The sequence below is a fragment of the Mesoplodon mirus genome (genome assembly GCF_964341445.2).
Source record: "Mesoplodon mirus genome assembly, chromosome: 17".
NCBI classification, from domain to species: Eukaryota; Metazoa; Chordata; class Mammalia; order Artiodactyla; family Ziphiidae; genus Mesoplodon; species Mesoplodon mirus.
Genome location: NC_138993.1, coordinates 47,145,929 through 47,166,665, shown reverse-complemented (window position 1 = coordinate 47,166,665; position 20,737 = coordinate 47,145,929). Strand labels below are relative to the sequence as shown.

The 20,737-nt window shown below is 40.5% G+C and overlaps 1 protein-coding gene across 1 annotated transcript; it reads right to left on the bottom strand.

The window, feature by feature from the left end:
- Positions 1–2,343: 2,343 nt before the first annotated feature.
- KLF5 (KLF transcription factor 5) lies at positions 2,344–20,034 on the bottom strand. The gene is made up of 4 exons (XM_082602530.1): positions 19,469–20,034; positions 16,217–17,090; positions 15,157–15,216; positions 2,344–4,209 (listed from the first exon to the last, which is right to left on the bottom strand). Exons 1-4 carry the CDS (start codon positions 19,718–19,720, stop codon positions 4,031–4,033), a joined length of 1,365 nt encoding a protein of 454 aa, XP_082458656.1. The 5' UTR covers positions 19,721–20,034; the 3' UTR covers positions 2,344–4,030.
- Between the last annotated feature and the right edge of the window lie 703 nt (positions 20,035–20,737).

Sequence of the window (20,737 nt, the reverse complement as noted above, 5' to 3'; positions counted from 1 at the left end):
AAAACATATATGATAGAAGTTGGAAAATATTCAAACGCTGAAGTGTCATAATGTCTCCAAATGCAAAAGAAGTTCCACTGAGGATCTGAACTGAGCTGTGGCAGACAAGGATGTGAACAGGTAGCTGGCAAGAGAGGAGAAAGGGCAGCCTACAAAAGGGAGAAAAGGAGAATGAAGAAAGGGAGACAGACTAGAAACAGCTGTGCTCTGTAATCTGGAGTAAAATGGTATTGAAGTGTTAGGGAGCTGAATACAATTAAGTGCCAGGAACCAAAGCAAGAGTGAAGGTTTCTATGCACAAGAAAACTTAATTCTTACAATTATCAGCTGAATACTGACCCACCTCTTATTTGTCATTAGACATAGAGTTGTCTTTGCTTCAGAAACCTGGTAGCCTCCCTTTCTATCTCAATGTCTAGAAATAAATTTAAGCCAAAGAAATTATGTTTTTCACCCATGAAAAAATGAGGTTCTGGCTCGGGAACGGATGTGTGGTATTCTTGAGCCAGCTGTTACTTGAATGACAGGGAAGAAAGAATGAGGGGTCCAATAATGAGAGAGGCTGAATAAACTTACGATGCCAAATTACTAACTGCAATTTCACTTTATTTTCCCATCAGGGATTTTCCCACTTATTGAAATATATAATAGTGATACTGATTCTTTTCCTTCACTCTAAACTTTAAACTTTCACTCTAACTTCTGCTCTAAACTTTATTTATTTTAACATCTTTATTGGAGTATAATTGCTAGGGGCAGGACAGGAATAAAGATGCTCTAAACTTTAGATTTAGAAGCTTTAGATTTATCAAACTACTACAAAGATAATACAGAGTTCCCGTATACCCCACCCCCAGTTTCCTCTATTCCATACTTCATTCAGATTGCCTCAGTTTTCCCCTAACGTCCTTTCTCTGTTCCAGAATCCCATTTCGTTTACACCACATTTGGTCATGTCTCCTTAGGCTTCTCTTGGCTGTGACAGCTTCTCACATTTTTATTGTTTCTCATAACCTGGAGTTTTGACTACTGGTTGGATATTTTGTATAATGCCCCTCAATTGGGATGTCCAATGTCTTTCTCACCATTAGACTGGGCTTATGTGTTTTTAGGAGGAAGACCACAAGGCAAAGTTCCACTTTCATAACATCAAACCAAGAGTATATACTATGAACATGACTTATGCTGTTGACGAGGACCTTGATCACCTGTTGAGGGTGTCTGGCAGGCTTCTCTAAGTGTAAAGTGATCCTACCTCCCCTCCTGGCCATACTGTACTCTTTGGAATAAAGTCACTTTGTGCAACCTGAACTTAAAGCGAGCGGGGACTTATGTTCTACCTCTGAGGGTGGAGGATCTACAAAAACTGTTTGGAATTCTTCTGCAGAACTCTTTCCTGTATTTTCAATCATTTATATTAGCATGGACTCATGGGTATTTTATACTTTGGGTTACAATCCAATCCTATTTTATACTGTTGCTCTGACATTCCAGCATCACTGTAGGATTTTTTTTAAACATTTTTTTAGGCTGTGCCGGGTCTTACTTGCAGCATGCGGACTCTTAGTTGCATGGGGGATCTCGTCTCGTTCCCTGACCAGGGATCAAACTCAGGCCCCCTGCATTGGGAGCACAGAGTCTTACCCACTGGACCACCAGAGAAGTCCTGGAATTATTTTAATTCTTACTTCTCAATGCTGTAAGATGCTCCAGGCATCCTTGTATGCTTCCTACCCTAGTCCCAGAATCAGCCATTTCTCCGAGGAGCAACTCTTGGCTCTTTTTATTGGAGATGGCATTAGAAACCAAGGTGTACTGTTGCTAGTGGTTAAAATCATCTCAGTGTTTGTTTTTTTGGGTTTTTTTTGGCCATGCCCCTTGGTTTGTGGGATCTTAGTTTCCCAACCAGGGATCGAACCCAGGCCCCAACCCGGGCCCCTGCGTTGGAAGGGTGGAGTCCTAACCACTGGACCACCTGGAAATTCCCTCTCTCTTTTAAAAAGGAAAAAAAAGTTAAAACCCCAATTCTTGTTTTGTTTACCTCTGACAAAACTAGGATATATACAAATTAGCTCCACAGTGTCTTCAACTAATGATCTTGAAAAGGTAAAGTCAATACGTGTCTGTGTAATGATCAGGGGCGGGGGTCTAAAGAAATCAGCATTCATGAAGTATGGCTCCCTTTAGACCTCCGATATTGTAAAAACAAATTCCTCTCTTTTGTCTTAAACAAAAGTAGATACTGGTTCAAAGTGAGAATTATTTTTTTATTAACTGCCCACATAAAGCAGACCCTTTTATACAACTATGAGAAAGGAATTTGTTCACTGTTTTTGCTATGCTAGGGGAAGAAGGAAGGCACAACGTGAATCTTTTAGGCACTTTTTATTTTCCAAAAAAATTTGTCATTTATATATATAAACATCTCATTCTCTCAAAAAATTCTACAACTATACAGCTGTTTGCTCCATTATTTGCATAGGAAATGACCACAATACAAAAATAAGAGGGAAAAAGAAGCAAAACAGCAACCAACTTAAGCTTTTCATGTAGGTATGTTTCCACGTATAAACATTTTGAAGCCTCTTACAAAATATTTACACCATTTGTCATCTATTTACACGTTTTTAAGAGCAACTTTTCTAACAAACAAAACTATAATTTATCAAGTTATGAAAATTTTCTAAAAAATTTACTATATTACCACAAAATAAATAAAGATAAACAATATTTTAAAAACAAAATTAAATTTTCATTTCAATTAAGACCGCTTTTGGCATTTTGCTTATTCATTCTGCCCTTTGGTTGACAGCATCAGTGTCACATTACTATTTTATATTGCATATGTGTAGCACTTACTTCCTTAAGTTTTCAACATGTCATTTATAATTAAAGGCAGACACTGAGTCAGTATTAACAATAGATTAACTAAACTGCACTGTAATTTAGGTAAAATTACTGTGTCTCACTGTGTATTACATGCAAAGTCGACATAAACTGGCATTTAACCAACTGTACTGCACGAGCAAACATCTCGATATATGAAACCTGCATCATAAATTCCATGTTTCCATATATGAAAACTACATCATAAACTCAACATTGCCATGTGAAAACTACATAAGTCCGTCTTTTTAAAAAATGATACTCCTCAGCTTATTGTAAGAGGTTTAATTTTTGAATATTGTTAACTGTCTTTTAGCTCTTGAGTTCACCATTCATACAAAATGTCGCTCATATTGAAAATAAACAATCTGATCTTAATCAGTGCATGAAATCTGCTTTTGAAGTTCATTTGAATGATTATTATTTCTTCCCCCTAGAGAAATGAATTTGGTAAGGTTTTAAAAGGTATCTTACCACAGGTTCTAACTGTCAATGTATTCATGGTTATTTTCAAAAGAATTATTTATGATTTTTCCCCAAAAGAATCTTAGAAAACGTGTAATAAACCTATAAAGCTGATTTGCATATTTACAAAATTTCGAAGAGCAAATATAGGCAACTCATATTTAAAAAAGAAAACAAAAAAAACACATTTGTTCAATGGCTATTTGGAATTGCCAGGTATGCTGCGCACCTCTAGAGAATTACGTAGTATTGGAAAAAACTCCTCTCATGTCAAGTAAAATCTTGACACACAATCCAGCCGACTTCCTGTGCCTGCCAACTGACTTGTTTACTAAACACTGTCACATTAAACGGTGGTGCTTTGGGAAGAACACTGCAAACACTCCCTGCACCCCCGATCCGCACTGAGATGAGGCTGCCTGTCTGAGATGATTGGCATCTGCCTGGGTGAAGCCAGGTTACAGCAAGCATTCCAGATTCTGAAAAGGACCAAACACTTTGGTATTAACACAATGTATTCCCTGTTTTCTCAAATATACAAAATATACATTTCCAGTCTTTTGTTTTCGTTTTCATCTTTATATAGTTAAGTTTGTAGTTTAGAATTTTGCCAAGCGAGCGGAGGAGCGGCGGCAGGCGATACGCGGGCGGCGGCGGCGGTGGCGGCGGCGTCGGCGGCTCAGTTCTGGTGCCTCTTCATGTGCAGGGCCAGGTGGTCCGAGCGGGAGAAGCTGCGGTTGCACACGCCGCACTGGAAGGGCTTGGCCCCCGTGTGCTTGCGGTAGTGCCGGGTCAGCTCGTCCGAGCGCGCGAACCTCCAGTCGCAGCCTTCCCAGGTGCACTTGTACGGCTTCTCACCTGCGCCAAGGGACCAAGAGGAGGAGGTGAAGGGGTGACTCGCAACACGGACACGGGCAGTACTGCCTGCTAAGGCGTTTCTCTCAAACTCATGCTCCGAAGAGGGAAGTGTGCGAATTCCCTGATGAACTAAAAACCCCTCGAGTCATCTAGCGCAGAGAGTCACTGTTTTGCGGAGGAGCACTTAATTACAGACAGAAAAAGTATTCTGTTCACCAACACTATAAACTTAATGGACCACAACTGAGATCCTTTACTTCAACAAAGTGGTCCTAAAAGTTTCTGAATTCGCCACACTGAAACATCCAGCACGTAAGCCAGTTTGCTTGAACACATGGCTTTCCAAAATGGACAACTGGGCACTGGCTCTTTGAAATTCACTCCAGTATGCATACATACACACCTTCCCATTTTTCAGACTGAAGCAAAACAAAGCTAGAAAAAGAGTAAAGTTGAATGGTGCTGAAGCTTTATGCATTTGCTATTTCATAATTCCTCAGCCAGATCAGAAAGTCTGGTACTGGTAACTTCACTTTGGTGAAGGGTCCTGAAACAGCCATAATAGTTCTAACATTTGCTGATAAATGCATTTAATTTTCCTCTGCAATGCAGTGCGCCAAAAAGCAAAATTCACTCCATCAACGACGTGCCAATTGCGTATTATATGCCAGGCACCGTCCTGAATGCTTAGGATAAAACAAAAATGCCTGACCTCGTGGAGCTTGTATGTGTAACATAGAAAAGCCTCTAATTCAATCTTCCTGTTCTTTCACAGCTCTCTTCACGTAAATAGTGAATTGATATCTGAGCCGCTGCCCTACTCCCTCCAATCTGTATTATTCTTAATGTTGTCTAAAGTTTGCTGGTTGCTAATCTTTCCAAACTACTCAATATTGGCAGCCCCAAAGGATTCTGCCTACAGTGGCGCCCGAAGAAACTCCCGGATGGTCCGTCAAAGCCTTTGCTATCCTTCACTCCAGACCAGCTTCTGACTTCAAGCAATTGCCCTGCATCACCGCATACTTTTGATATACAAATAAAATTAATGGCACCTTTGGGAAAAAAAAAAAAAAAAAAACTACTTGCTATTTATAAGGCAGTCGTAACTCCCAGTTTTAGAATTAATCCTATTTAATTAAGATCATGTATTCCTCTAAATAAATCCCCAAACCTAAAAACTTCTCACTGAGCATTCACTAGTAGTTCCTATATTTTTGCTTTATTTTGTTTTAATTTTCCATGAGTTTAAGATGAGAGTTTGTGAAGTCAATCTGCATATTAAAGTACTGCTGGCTTATTGCTGAGTTTTATGTGGATAGCATTTTAAAACGCTGAATAGCCAAACTCCTAAATTCCTTAAAACGTTTTTCTCTGCAAGGGAAGAGGTGCTTTGAACGCTGGTTACTTAGTACCACGATGAAATCCAAGTACCTTTCTGCCTGATTTAGCAGGATCATATTCAGGAAGTTGTAAGATTACTCAACTGAGTCCAAATTTTAAAAGACATCGTTCACATAAATGGAGATTTCCACAGCTCGTGGTTTACGTGTTTTGCTGTCCTGATAACCACTCTTGACTCCTGAACAAAATCCCATTAAGGACAAAGATGGAAGGGCCAGAGCAGCCCTCTGAATTCTGCACCAGTTACTTCCCAGAAGATTTCTTTCAACGCCTGTGGTGTGCACCCCTTAGCCACCCTTCTTCGCCTCTCCTCTCCTCGGCCTCTGAGCCAAGACACAGATATTTTTTGTGTTTTTAAGTCCCTTTTAGGTTCCTACCGCTCCATTTAAAAAAATGCACACCTCAATACCTGAAGTGTTTTTTTTTCCCCTCAGAGTAAATTCAAAGAATTTAAGCTAATATACTTAAACCTTTTGAGTAACAAGAAATAAACCACTTTTCTTTCACTTATATTCACATGTAATCTGTTTAATACATAGAAACGTCTTAAGGCCAGTTGGAAATGTAGCTATCACTCTTGTCGATGTAAATCAAACAGAAAAAATTCACCTTTTGCACACAAGTGTTTGTTTTTGTTCCCCGTGAAAAATAAATCACAAAAACAAACATGTTGGTTAAATACTTTACTGTCATTTAATGGAAAGAGAAAGTTATTTCTGATGTCTGAGGCAAGGAAAAAAATTCCTAAAGTGCCCCAATTTTAAAAGAAGTCATTCTAGTCTTTTGAATTGAATAATTAAATGGCAAGAGAACTGAATTTTCAGAGTTTATTTAAGAAACAAGGGACACTAGACTCTTTTTGTTCACTATTTTTACTGGCTAGGAAGCAATAAACTGCATCAGTAGTTTTAAAAGTTTACTTTACTGACTGGTTGAAAAACGGTAGCCATGAAAATTCCTAAAACATTTGGGGTTTTGCTCTCAATTTATATGTATCTATAGATTATTCAGCCAAGAATACTACCACTGTCTGGACGTTAGTTATGGGGCCAGGGCTTCACCATAAAAGCAAGGACAACTATTCCCCACTTGAGGCAGTTTCTACGGGATTTGTTCAAGTGTCAACACGGCTCAAGTAAAACATTGTAGAGGAAACTGGTACCCAATTTCTGGCCAAATAGCAGATTCAGGCCTTTCTTCCTCAGCCAGAAACACTATGCATAGTACTTCTGGGAAACCAAACTAACTTCCTTTAAGTTATTTCAACAAGATAGAGCTTTCAAAAGTTTAATTGGATTTTTACAGAATCTCTTTCCAATACCACCAATTTAAAATATTTAGTTAAGCTCTTTCAACATCAACTGTATTTTCAAGTTCTCATGCTGTTAATGTGAAACTTTCCAAAGGCAAAAAGAAAAAAAAAAAAGTGACAAATTTGTACAGCATGTAAAACGAGCTTCAATCATCTCAAATAAAGTATGTACTTTCTCATTCTCTTTTAAAATTACTAGGACTATTTTACTAGAAATCCCTGATCTTTTAAAAAATTAAAGTTACACATACATATGGGTCCATACTGATTAAGTCAATTAGTGTTAAGCAAAGACATCACCAGTAGAAGAAGGGAGCAGGCAGAAGCAGACACTGAGCACACACTCCCAACTCCGGTACTTGTGTCTCATTTATCCTCACAACACCTCCAGGAGTTAGAAGCAAAAGGATGGGCTCCTCGCTCAGGAGCCCGGCCGCCACTTTTCCTCAGTGTCTTGCCTGCGTCCTCCATGAGCAAACACTAATACACGCTCTATATGAATGATTTCAGGAACACAAAGATATTGTTCACCTCTATTTAAAGATTCTGAAGCCACTTGTGAAGGTCAGTTAACGACTAGCTTAAGGGACTGAGAGCAGGCCTGAAATCCCAGATGGTCTGAAGCCCAGGACACACCCCGACCCGAGCCATCCCTCGCTGGGCGGAGACCTGCTTTTCAGGACCTGTGGAGTCCTGAGAGCTGTTCTATGCTGGGACTGACAATCCCCAAATATCACCTAATGATGGCTCTCTTTTACCCCAGGCTAAAGGAACTTCAGTGGGTTAGCAGAACATGTCTGTAAAGTATTTGAAAAGTCTTTAGAGATGTTTTTTCTTCTGTTGAATAGATTAAGACATGACTTTTGAATCCACCACAATAGAATGGGAAAAGTTTCTCTGCTCTGCTGAACATACCCAATAGACTCACAGCAAGGCCTTTCCCTAGAATGTTCTACACAGATTCTTCTAACAAAAGAAAAATATCACAGATGACAATATTTATCTTACAGTAGTTATTTTAGGTAACTTTTTTGTTACAGCAAATTTGCGTACCTGGTTTCCTTCCTGATGGCTAAAAAATAAATCCAATCACTTATATTTGATAGAGGCCCCAAATCATCAAAACTAAAGTCACTGTTTAGTAAAGGAGAGTATAACCTGTACTGATGAGTGTAACCTGTACCAAGCGACTTGCAAAACACAATGAATAAGACTTGGTCTCTGGCCTCAAGGAGCTTAACATCCATATTCTATTCTGACTGTTAAAGTGGAATAAAATTATTTCAATAGTCAATACTTAAGCTTAATTCTTAGAATTTCAGTCCTTGATGCTCAAAATGAGCTCTTATTTCAGGAGGAAAATATTTTCATGCAATTCAAGAATAATTAGATCTTTTCCCATCATTAGCGACTTAAGGAATTTAGAGCTGAAACAGTATACATTCTAATAAAAGGATTAAAAAAAAAGAAGCTTTAATCCAAGATTAAATGAACTCATAGGGAAATGTTAGGTATCTTAACAAACAGGTAAAGCAAGAGACGATTTGGGCTCATTAATTCATATTTCTATATATCTATGTCAGTAATTTTCCATTAAAAATCTTTTTATTAAAGGTCATTGCAGAACATCTCCTACACCTGGCAACAGAAGGGTAGGCAGTTCATTTCAAAGATCTGTATTACCAGTATTTGCAAAATGCACCTAATGTTTACTAGATATAGTATCCCTGTCAATAATGTACTCACTTTAAGGAGGCTAATTAAAAGGATATATTAAGACATTCCCTTCTTTCTCCCTGTGTGTGTATCTTTAAAATCGGACTCACCTGATTCCTTCTAGAAAACCTCTGAAAAGTCCAAGAGAAATCATTCCACTTCTCTATATCCCCATCATCACTTAAGTGTGATTTAAATGACTGATTTACACTGGCACAGATACTGCTGAATGAAGGCTTCAAATAGCTGTATTTTGCCTCCTAAACTAGCCGTGAAAGTTCCTCAAAGGCAGAGACTGTCTTCTATTGCCTCACTTCTCATGCACCTCTGGTTAATCACGTTTGGCCCAAGGCTGACCAACTTGGGAATTTTCATTCAGGAAAAGGAGGGAAGGTGTAAGAGACAGGAAAGCATCTATGCGAGGCCACCATATTGTGTCTTTTTTTTTTTCTACAAACCCACCAGCAGCAGGGCTTTGCCTGGCTCTGTTTTGCTGAGGACCACTGAGTGTAATCTGACTAAAGGTACATTTAGGCGAGAACCGTACTTTTAGCCTCTTCAGAAGGACATGTTCAGAATCAGTTGATTATCCATCCTGAAGTTGTCCAAGGATAAATCAACTATGTAAACGAGCTTTCTTTTCCAGAACTGGATAGGATTTGATGAAAACCAAGCAGTTGTGGAGCCCCTAGTGCTGGCCAAAGGCAGCCAGGGAACTGCCACACCTGAAGGGGACAGGGGTGGGCGTGATATCCTGGGTGACAGGATATCTCTACCCCAGCAGCACCAATCCCTAGGCACCTAAGCTCCTCTCTGCTACTTCTCCTAAGGGTTCTGGACAAAAACATCCTCTATCATTGATAGTGTTAATGAAATACTAATTCCTGTGCCTCCTGACAAAAAGACAACATTCAGGTTCACCTTCTTGTAATAAGAGCCCAAACCGAATTTTTTTTTTAAAAAAGCAAAGTCTTGGTGAAATATTTTACCTTCTCCTTCTTAACCAAGCTAGAAAAATTCTGTTTTCATTTTTCTAGCACTGAATGAGTACTAGATACCCTTTCCTTTAATTTGCACTTCACGTGGTTACCTTGACCTGCAGATTCTTCCCAACTCTTAAAGGTTTATATTTATAAAGTAGTCAAAAGTATTTTCTTTTGCCCCGATGTTTTTTAATGAAAGCTACCTATGGTGTACTTCGACAACAGTAACTCACCCTTAATCAGAGTTGTTAAAGGTCCTTGAATATAAATAATACAGGCTGACAGAAGAGGAATGCTGCTACAGAGACACTTACTGAAGTAGGACATTACTTTGTTTCTAATCTTTCACCTGAAAAGATGTAGCTCCATCAAGTCAACAACTATTACATTCTATAGAACTAAAAATATCTGCCAAAGTAAAAACCTTTGGTGATTAAACCATTACTTTTAAAAAAACTACAGTCTCACTACCTTCACTGCTAACTGTTTCTGTCTCAACTTCAGCAATTCTACTTAATCCATCTATGAACCACCTTCTCCCACCAATTTATAAAAACAAAAGGAAGAAGAGATTCTCTTTGGATCCTCCACAAGATCAGTCAAAAACGTTGACTTAATCAAATTATACTTCTTAACCTTCCATAAGCTTTATCATCTCAAAACAATGTTTAATCAATTTTCTATGTAAATGTTTTTCAGATGAAAGAACAAGTCCCAGAAGCAAAGTTTAATCTTCCCAGTGAGTCATTAAAAAGAAATTGTTTCTAAGCTTTCACGCTCATAAATACCTTTCCAGGGGTCTGAACCAGAGAATCTCTTTAAGCCACTATTTTTTTTTACATTAACTTGAAATTGTCAATATAGAAAATAAATTTCAAAGCTGCAAACAAAAATAATTTAAGAATGTTTAACTAGTAACATATAACACAGGCTAAATGTGATACATTTTCCTGCATAGTTTTCAAATACAGACTCAAAAAAATTACTGAGTACTAAATAATTTCATCCTGCAAAACTTCTTCACCTCTACAGATAACACAGGTTACACATTTAACCAATATTGATCTCTAGATCCAAACTGCATGATCTCCACTAAGGCCATATATACAATCATATGCTGATTTCAGCTCTAAATCATTTTCTAAGGAAATGAAGTCCTTCCTATATTTTTTAAGTGTTTTACCACTTCCCACAGTTCCACAAAAGGAGTAACTCATGCTCAGAACATTATGAATGTTTTCTATTTGTGGGGAAGTGCTACAGATCAAAATACCTTTATTATCAACATGGTCAGTATTTTAAAATAAAAATCCATACCTAATATATTTAATGAATAAGTGTAGAGCAAGGAACTAGACAGGAATTTATACCTAAGGATTTTTTAGTACCCAAACTGAAACTAAAATCAGTGCTTAGCAATAAATCTCTAGCAGAGATTCTGTATTTTAAAGTATACATGGTAACATCCTAATATAAATGTCATTAGAAAAGAAAGTGTTCTACAGAGCAAGTAAGGCAGAACGTAGGAATTTAGTCCCCTTACAAGTAGGCTTGGGCTCAAAATCTTTCCAAGGCTTACTGTGAAATTCTTTCTTAAACAAGGAATCCCAAATACAGCTCACTGTGAGATTCTAAGAGGATAGTGCTTCGCCCACAGTCCATTTTGTGTTGTTATGTTATTTATGCTTCCATTTTATTTTGTGGGGTGTTTCCAATGGTCCTTTTCTTGTCAACCCATGGCAAGGCGTTCTGGGGTCATTTAGTCCATACGTAGCAGCCCGTGCAGAGTCTGGGTCTAAGGGATACTGGAGCCCAGTGCGTGTGCTGCTCAGACTCTGCACAAATGCTCGTTTTCTGCCCGGCTCCGGACAGCTGACAAATGACCTTAAAATGTTACCATACCCTCTTTTCCCAACTGCTTTAGTATATACTCTAGGGTTCAGTGCACAGCCATACATGTGACTAAAACTACTCAGATTTCAAACATTTGTATTCAGAGTTCACTATTTACTTTTTCAGCACTCTTTCTTTGGAAAGTAAGTACTTTTTTTTACTAATGTGTAAACACAATATTCAAAGAAATTTCCACACTCAATGTAAAAGCAGCATTTTAACTTATGGTACTCTTAGGCATACCAAGAAACCAGTATCAGATGATGAGAAATGTTTTCAATTTCTTGCAAATTTTTCTTTGTTATATATAGTCTTAACTTCTTCCTATATTTTGGCCCCAAGCCTGTGCTCAGAAGTTTTTAAAATCTTCACTACGAAATTAAAGACAGTAAGATGTATGAGCAGAAACAACTATACTGCTGGTTGCAGTTGAATATTCTTTTTGATTTATGAATCAGTTTAACAGTCACCTTGATTTGTAAGGGCCGAATGGTATGTGAATCTCTTTTTTAAAAAGGTGCTTGGGAGCAGCTTTCAAATGATGGTGTACACGTCACGAGGCTTACACAAATTTCAGTAGAATGTTCGAATTTAAACGCTGTTAAGAGTGCAAATAATTTTATTTGGAAATATACACTTCTTGACACTGTTGCCTAGAAGCAGCCGTAATTATTTCTAACCAGAGGCATGACATGTATATACACACACTACAAGTAACACACAAACACCCCTACACACGTTTGAGGGTACCCTTATAGGCTTATAAGTATGGTATCACATGTATATAAAGACACAGCATGTTTTTAAGTGAAATAGTTTTTTTCCTAGAATAGAGGAAACATCCGTTTCAGGTATTTTGTCTACCCATATATAGAACTTTTTATTATTTGCATATTCTTTCTGAATAAAGAAATCAAAGTGTATGAACTTAGAAAAACTTGAATGCTGTGAGACTTCTGGTTCAAGAAACTGATTATTTTCTACTCTTCTTTCATCCCCAATTTTTTTTAAAGGGTCTTGTTTTGGAAGGACTATTTCCTTATGTTCAATTTTTAAGTCAAGAAGCATTTGCAACCTAAAAATCCAGAATATGCAATTAAATAGAACTCAGGCATAGGCTGTTTTAATTGCTCAAATCATTTTTAAAACATAAGGTAACTTGACATTTTAAAGCAATCACAATTATATTCCAAAGAAATCCTAGGGTCCTTCACATTCTGCCTGCAAAATGGCAATCATTTCAAAAGTCATTTTTTATTTTTGGTATCAAAAACAAGATCGACCTTCCCATATAAATTGTTTTTAAAGTCCCCTAACAAATTGTCAGGGGAGGTGGGTAGGGGGTGGGTGGGAGACAGAAAGAAAACAAAAATCTATTACATGAGAGCAGTTACTTAGAAATACCTGGGCCTTTAAAGGAAGAAGAAAAAAAAGACTTCGCTGGCTTTTAGATACATTCATTAAAAAACAACAGGCAGGGTGGGGAGGATGCAATGAGAGAGCACAGGTAATTTTCAAAGGCATTGTCTAGAAACTAGAAATGAGGAGAAAACAACCTCAATGCTCTATGATTACCCAAGAACGGGTTTAGCCAGATGAACAAGTCTGCTACAAACCCTCCCCAAGGCATCTGAAAGGCTATCAAACAAAACTTTATTAAACTGGATTACAGGGTCTCACTCATCAGATGTCGATGGCCACACATTTATGATCTGGTGAAAAAGTCCATGCATGGGACCCAAACTAGGCCTACATCTTTTTAGTTGTTTTTTCTTTTTTTAAGTACAAGCATTGTTAAGACAACCCACTATTAAATTTCTCTGCCAGCAGGTCAAGTTCCAGAATCCTAGGTATAAGCATTCAGAGCACTAAACCCTGACAGGGGTTGCAAGGCCATTTAGATATGCTCTGACTACATCCCTGCAATAAGCAGTTGATTACATCATTATATAGTATCGCCCTCCTCTTTTATTAGGAGACTTTAACCTCAGGAGAAACGTGTTCTCTCCTTTCTATCTCCTGTTTCAAGGACTTTCAAAGGAAAATAAAACAATCGTTCAAAAGTTTTGAAGTTATTTCCTCTTCTCCTTAATCAAAACTCAAGTAAAAACACATTTTCAACGTTTCCTTAATATGTAACACATAAAGGATCGTTTAGCATTTCTATAGGGAATGTTTTCATGGCCTTGTCATACGTATTCTGAAAACTTCAGATTGAGTTTATGTGCTTAATGGCTGTCTGTTTAACTATAAATATAACTTCTACTTTGGGCTGCTGAGGTAGGATCTTTCCTTTTACATAATCAATTTGTCTCTATCTAAAAACTTGGGGCTGAATTAACCCATTGGTTTCACTGATAAATACATGAGATGTCTTTTCTTTCAAAGCAATTGCTCAGAAAGCCCAGGAATCTACCACACTGTCGCCAACACTATTCAGATTTGAAGAAGTAGTGTTTATCACTGCGATATCAAGCAATACTTCCTAACGTGCATACAAAATGTCTGCAGCCATATTCCTCTTAGAGCTCTATCTCAGCACTGACCTTTGTTCAAAGGCTTTTACTTTTTAATGCAGCAGTTAAGAGATAACTGTTTCATTTATCAAAACTCAATTTCCATAGTAACATCCAGCCTGGGGAGATTCAAGTCCTCACACTAATCCAACAACTCATTCAAAGGAACTGTTGAATACTTTGGTTTCCATAGCAATGATGGAATAAAACATTTTGCTAGGTCATTGCTTTTATTAGCAAACTTATTCTCTGAAGTTTAGGTTAAAGCTGCATTTACTGAGAGAAAAAAAAAAAAACACGTCAGTTTGTATTGGTTCCTCCCTTTAGGGCTATCCTTTTAAGAAAATCACGAACAGTAACCACCTATATATTTGCAAATACTTTGGGTACTTGGAGGCTTTTACAGCTTGCCACCTAGTTTCGTCCTCAAATGAGTTCTGATGTAAAGTTTTAAAATGAAAAAGCATTTTTAAATGATTGTATAGATCTGACAAGATATGTATTCATAAAATTATAGGGGCTAAACATGTTAAACACGGATGAGATATAAGCTAGAATAAGGATAAAGTCTCTCTGATGTATAAACTACGGGCTGGGGTGGGATGTAGAGTAACTTTTAAACCACGACCCCAGTTTTGCCTGATTTTAATACTCTGCAGTTTCGACCCTACCTTTCACCAAGCATGGAAAACATGCTAAATGCAGATATTTTAGGTTAAGGTGAAACTAAAGATAATGTATTCAGCAGTTATGCTTTACGTGCTAAACAGAAAAGGTTTTAGTGTTTGACACAGTTTTATAGAAGCCAACTGATTTGCTGCGGAGGGAGAAAATGAGTTACATTTTCTCCTTCAAGATAGGAAAACATCGTTGTTTATGTTTGCGAGCAATTAATTCTATGTGAGATGACAGGGCAAGGCCTTAGTGAGGGAACGTCAGCCTTCCTGGAACCCAACTTTTTCACTGAACTGAGTTTTGAGCCAAGCCAGTGCTGAAAAGGTAGGCCATTAAAAAATAGAAGTTGACAGAAGAAAGAAGAGATCAAACCACGTGTTGGCTTTTAAAGGATGAATACCACTTAATACTGTTTACACAACTCACAGAATTAACAAGAAAATTAACATACCAGTATGAGTCCTCAGATGAGCTTTTAAATGAGAAGATTTTGTATAAACTTTTGTGCAGCCTAAAATAAAGGAGAAGAACAGCGTGTCATTCTGGAGATCCTTTTGCAATCTTTACATTTGATGACTCGGTGTTTAAAATCTGGCTTTAAAGAAGAAATCTCTCACGCAAGGAGGTATTTGAAACTTCCAATTTTAAGAGATGTCTTAAAGCATACTCCCCTAACTACCTGATTAAAGGTATAATGCGATTTGCTTTATGTATCACTTCAGCAGAAAGAGAGCAGGCAATCAAGCCAAGCTACACATGGGAAATCTGTGCTTATACCGGTAGGTGCTTTATACTAGTAACACATACTTTAGTGATTTAAAAATTTTTAATTGCTCTAGAGCTGACAGTGTTAAACCATTATCCAAGATGACTGCAATTTTCTGTACTCCCACATTTCTTGTTTTTTCATTTAGTATGTCATGCCATATCATGTATAATAAATTATACCCTGTATTAATCATAAACTAGCTTATGCCAGCAACTTGTAGATATATTCATAACCGTCATCAATTTATATTTTGGGCCACGTATCTCATTCAAGAATGAGCATATGTTCACATGCTATCAGAACCAAACCTGAAGTCTATTCTGTAGATAGTTCTGTCTTGTAGCAACCTACTCTTCAGTCCCACCCCTTATTTTCCCCTACCTTACTTAAGTAATAATCCCTTTTCAGGGTACTTAATGTAGAATTAAGAACTCCAATTTAGATTGCTATGGTAAACAATGAAAATGTAGCAAGACTCTAAGGTATGTAATATTAAAGAGAAAAAAGTGAAAACTAACCTTTTTTTCCCAAATATTCCAGATATATTTTAACACATCACATAAACACTAGATAACTAAACGGTTACAAACTTGGGTGAGGCACAGAGACTGGGATGCGACAAGAACAGAGTAGGGGAATTTTTTTTTTTTTATTGTCAAGCACTACTCTCCCGTGTAAAAAGGCACACACAAACACACACTACATACACATACCGATGCTTCAACCAGGTAGGATCACATACCCGGATAATCGCAGTAGTGGATGCGTCGTTTCTCCAAATCAGGGTTACTCCTTCTATTGTATCTGACAGGCTGGATGTTTTGCGAAGCAACTGGCAGGGTGGCAGGTAAATTTGAATTATGAATTGCCAGTTTAGAAGCAATGGTAGCAGCGTAGGACGGAGGTGGGGTTAAATTCTGGAGCATCTCTGCTTGTCTATCTGGACTTCCAGGCTCTGAGCTTGGTGGTGACGGGGGGAAGTAAGTGGCCTGCTGGGAAAGAAACTGACTTGGCATGGGGTATGTGCAAGGGGGCATGCTCTGGAATTGCTTCATGGCAGTCTGCGGGACGGCAGAGGTGTGAGTGTTAAGACCCGCCATGGCGGCCGACACTGAGACATTAAGAGTGTCCATCACTGCTGTCTGGTTTGTAGAACTGGGCATATCTAGATCCGGTGTATTCAGGAGCTGGTACAGGTGGCCCTGCTGGGGAGGGACAGAAAGATGAAGGTCTGGTGTAGGAAGTTCTTGTTTGATGAAAATATTGTTCACCTCTGGAGCTGCGGTCTGGTGGGAGCTGAATATACTGGTGAACTCAGGGAGGGCCTGGGTCGGGGCCGGAGGAGGGGCTGTCGTTTCACTCTGGTGGCTGAAAATGGTAACAGGTTCTGTCTTGATGTGTGTTACGCACGGTCTCTGGGATTTGTAGAGGCCAGTTCTCAGGTGAGTGATGTCGGGGAGGAAGACGTTCATGTTGATACTGTAAGGTAACCCTTCACTGTCAGTGAAGAACTGGTCTACGACTGAGGCACTGTCTCGTCTATACTTTTTGTGCTCTGGAATTATAGAAACTGGAGGAAGCTGAGGTGTCAGATACTTCTCCATTTCACATCTTGTCTAAAAAAGAAGAGATACAAACATGTATAATCCACCCAATTCATCATCTCAGGAAGGACAAACCGTGCTTACTAAAAATTCCCCCCAGCAATCCTTATGATAAGTACTAAGGCAAACTCCTAAGTGTTGCTTATAAACATATCAGGTTTGTCAATTGTGTAACAAAATGGTTCACCAAAAACTTACGAAACTGTGTTTAACAAGTATTTGGTAAAATAGCCCCCAATCAACCCCAGATAAAAAGTGAAAGAGACAAACCAAGAAGAAAAAGGAAGCAAACAGAAAAAATATTCCTTTCTGATGCAATAATAAAGTATACTTTATCATCACTCACTTACAAGCAGGGTTCCCTGCCCCATTACATTTAAGTTTGCAACTGAAATACAGTATTGTAATATGGCCAAACTACCTTGATTCTGTTCATGTCATACAGGTAAATTCAGTGTTTAAAACAGAAAGAAAAAAAAAACCCCAGCAAACCTTAACCATAATATTGCAAAGTTTCTCTCTCTCCTTTTTTTTTTTTTTTTTTTTGCTTGGGTAGATATTGCTAAAATATTTAATATAAAACATATTCCTTGGCTATTTCAGTGCCTTTTCCATTTTATAGTTCAGTGGAAACTTAAATACAATGTCTTGAGCAAAACATACTATCCACTGAAAGAACAAACCAACTTCACCCTTCACCATTTGATCTAAATGTTGATTTTAATCAGCAGATTCTGTAATTGGTTAATATGATAATGAAATGTTCCTATTCATATCCCTATCTAAAACAGATCTTTAATTACCTAGGGGAAAACCATTCCCTTGGTAGAGTGGTGCTAAGGGGCCCGTGGGTGGGGAGAGGCTGCCTGTCGCCAGCACAGTCATCAGCCAAAGATTTATCGTGTGCTCCTCAGTGGGCCAATGCTACATTCCCCCTCACTCTGTAAAAAGCTCAGTCATCCTTATCCTCTTGTGTCTTCTAAGCAGCAAACTGACAAATAACCAAATCATTTTAAAATGGTGATTTTTTTTTTTTTTTTTTAGGACACAACCCAGCTTGTAACTGGTCTCCTCCGTCTTTTCCAGCTATCATCTTTCCTGGTATAACATAAACTTCTACAATTTTTTACACTGAAAGGAAATTTCAACAGAAAAAAAAACACAAACACACACAAAACACCCCAAACTAGATGCTCATAGAACGATCAACCGCGGCATCCTAACCAGAGAATAATAGTCATTTTTTGCTACTACTTAATTTCAAGTGTTTCAAATCAGACCCCGAATCATTCGGTGTGGATATAGACCGTGTCTCCCGCATAGACACGATTTAAAAATAAAAATTAACGCTCTGGTCTTGTAAGTCACTTCTCTGACAAATGCCACTGCCCTTTCACAGCACTGCGACACTCGCAGACCCCCCGGAGCAGAAGCTGGGTAGCAAATACACAGTGTACCAAGGGGCTATTAAATGAGGCGTCTTGAAATAAACCGAACTAAACCCTTTCGTGCACTTCGCTCCCATGGTGGTTAGTGGTTTCTGATTTTAGCTCTTCCAGCTGTTTGCATGTGGGTATGTTTCCAATTTTTTTTTTTTTTTTTTTTCCTTGGGACAGGCTAAAAGTCCCGGGAAGTTTTTTCTGGGCTATATGACTCCCTGCGTGGGCGAAAGAAACAGGCGGTTGCTCTAATTCTGCTGCCGGGCAAATGTAAAAGCCAACTGCCAGCTTTCATCGAGGCTCCAGGAGGAAATTTACATGCACATGTAGAAACCAACAACCCCCGGTCTTTCTTTGTCTTTCTTTTTAAGGAAAAATAAGCGCTCCAACACCACCTTAGCTTTTCCAACTTCCGTTTCCCAATGGCAGCCCTACGATAGCGTCTAAAGCAGGTTGCACCAAGGGATATGAAACTAGCACCCCGAGGGGCCTCCCTCCAGCACCCCGATCTGCGTTTCCACTGAACCCGGGACGGCGTGGGACGGGGGTAGGTAGGGGGGGAGTCCAAGGCCGCGGCAGCGGCAGGAGGCGGGATTAAGAGGACACGCGGAATCGAAGCGAAGTAGGGCGTGAGGTACGAGGTTTCATCCCCCGAGTGGAAGAAAAACAACTAAGGTGCGCGTGAGCACCAGTTCCCTCCTTAACCTTTCCCGGACAGAGCTGCCAGGGCACATTTCCCTTGGACCCTCCCCTTCAGGTACCCCCACCTTCTCCCGGCGAAAAGCGAGTGCCCGGCCAGGAGGGCAGGGCGGGGCTGCCCCCCAGACCCGGGCCGCGGTGCGCCCCGACGCGCGCCCCAGCCTGGAGCGGCCCCTGTCGCCCGCGCGTCGCAGCGGCGAGACACGCCCGAGTCCCGGGAAGGAGGCGGAGGGAGGGAGCAGCTCTTCCTACCTGGACCAGCTCCTCGGCTGGCAGTCTCGGGCCGGCGGCGGGCGGCGGCGCCGGCTGCGGCGGCGCGGGCTGCGCCTGCGGGTGGTGATGCGAATGCTTCAGCTCGTCGCCAGGGAAGAGCGCCGCGTCGCGGGCCGGGTTCACGGCGCCCAGCACGGGCTTGAGCTGAGCGAACACGGGCTCGTCCTGCGGGGCCGGCGGCTGGGGCATGGGTCCCAGGCGGGCGCTCATGGTCAGCACCCGCGTAGCCATGGGAACTCGGGGGTCGGCTCCGGGCACGGAGTGCGGGTTGAGCGAGCTTCCCACGTCGCCCACGCTGGCTCGGGCCGGCGAGCTCGGCGCGGGGCGGCGGGCGGAGGAGGGGAGGCTCCGGGCGGACCCCTCAGCTCACAGCAGGCGCGGTTTTTGAAGGCGCGCACGAAAACCCAAACTCTTCCGCTCCGCCTCGCGTGAACGCCGATGTCCTCCGGGCGACCACTTTCTCTCGCCCCGCCCCACCACGCTCCCTCGTTCCCCCGGAGCCCGCTCCCGCCACCGCCGGTGTCCCCGAGCGAGCTGCTAGCGCGCGTACCTGCCCCGCGACTACTGACACTTGACGCCCGCCTCTATTTTACCCAACTCTGGAGGGGCGGGGCCCAGCGGCGAGACTGGCAGCCCTCCGACGAATCTCGAGGCCCCGAGGCCGGCCGGGCCGGAGCGACTAGCCTATGAGAAAGGAGAAGCTTGCCCAGAGCTCCGCCTCCGCCGGGCGGACCGCACCCCTCTCGGGCCACGAGCTTCGCGCGCAGGGCGGCCGCGCAGTTTGTACACAACTTCTCTGACAGATTGGGCTGGCGGAGCTGGGGGCGGAGGAAGGAAAGAAGCGGGTGGAATCTGGGAAAGAGAGGGAATTCGGGTGGAGACGTGGAGGGAGATCTCTACGGACTGTTCTCTGCCAGGATTAGAGAGAAAAAAGAGTTTTACAGGTCTTAGGTGTTGTGCAAGGACCTGAAACTCACAGGCTGAAACCTAGAAGGCAGCTAGGTGCGGGCGCTAGGGTTTTGGAGAGTTTTGTTTAATGAGCGTGTGTTTTTAAATATACAAAATGTACTTTCTTTAGCGCAGAACTAGGGGCGGTGTGATAAATTTAAAAACAGCTCTTGTCTCTGTGTATCTTTAGCAGTGAATATATCCATTTAGCAAAGCAAATTTGGAATGTCCTGAATAAAAGTTTTAATGGCAAGTATTTTTTTAAGTCCTTACATAAAAGCTTGGGTTTTTTTTTCCCTA

Bases quoted from the DNA above. Each gene is read 5' to 3' on its own strand.
- KLF5 (XM_082602530.1), bottom strand. From the start codon at position 19,720: ATGGCTACGCGGGTGCTGACCATGAGCGCCCGCCTGGGACCCATGCCC. The intron at 17,091-19,468 runs GTAGGAAGAGCT...CTTCTTTTTTAG, and splicing joins CAGCCGAGGAGCTGGTCCAG to ACAAGATGTGAAATGGAGAA. The intron at 4,210-15,156 runs GTATGTTAATTT...CCCTTGGCGCAG, and splicing joins TCATCTGAGGACTCATACTG to GTGAGAAGCCGTACAAGTGC.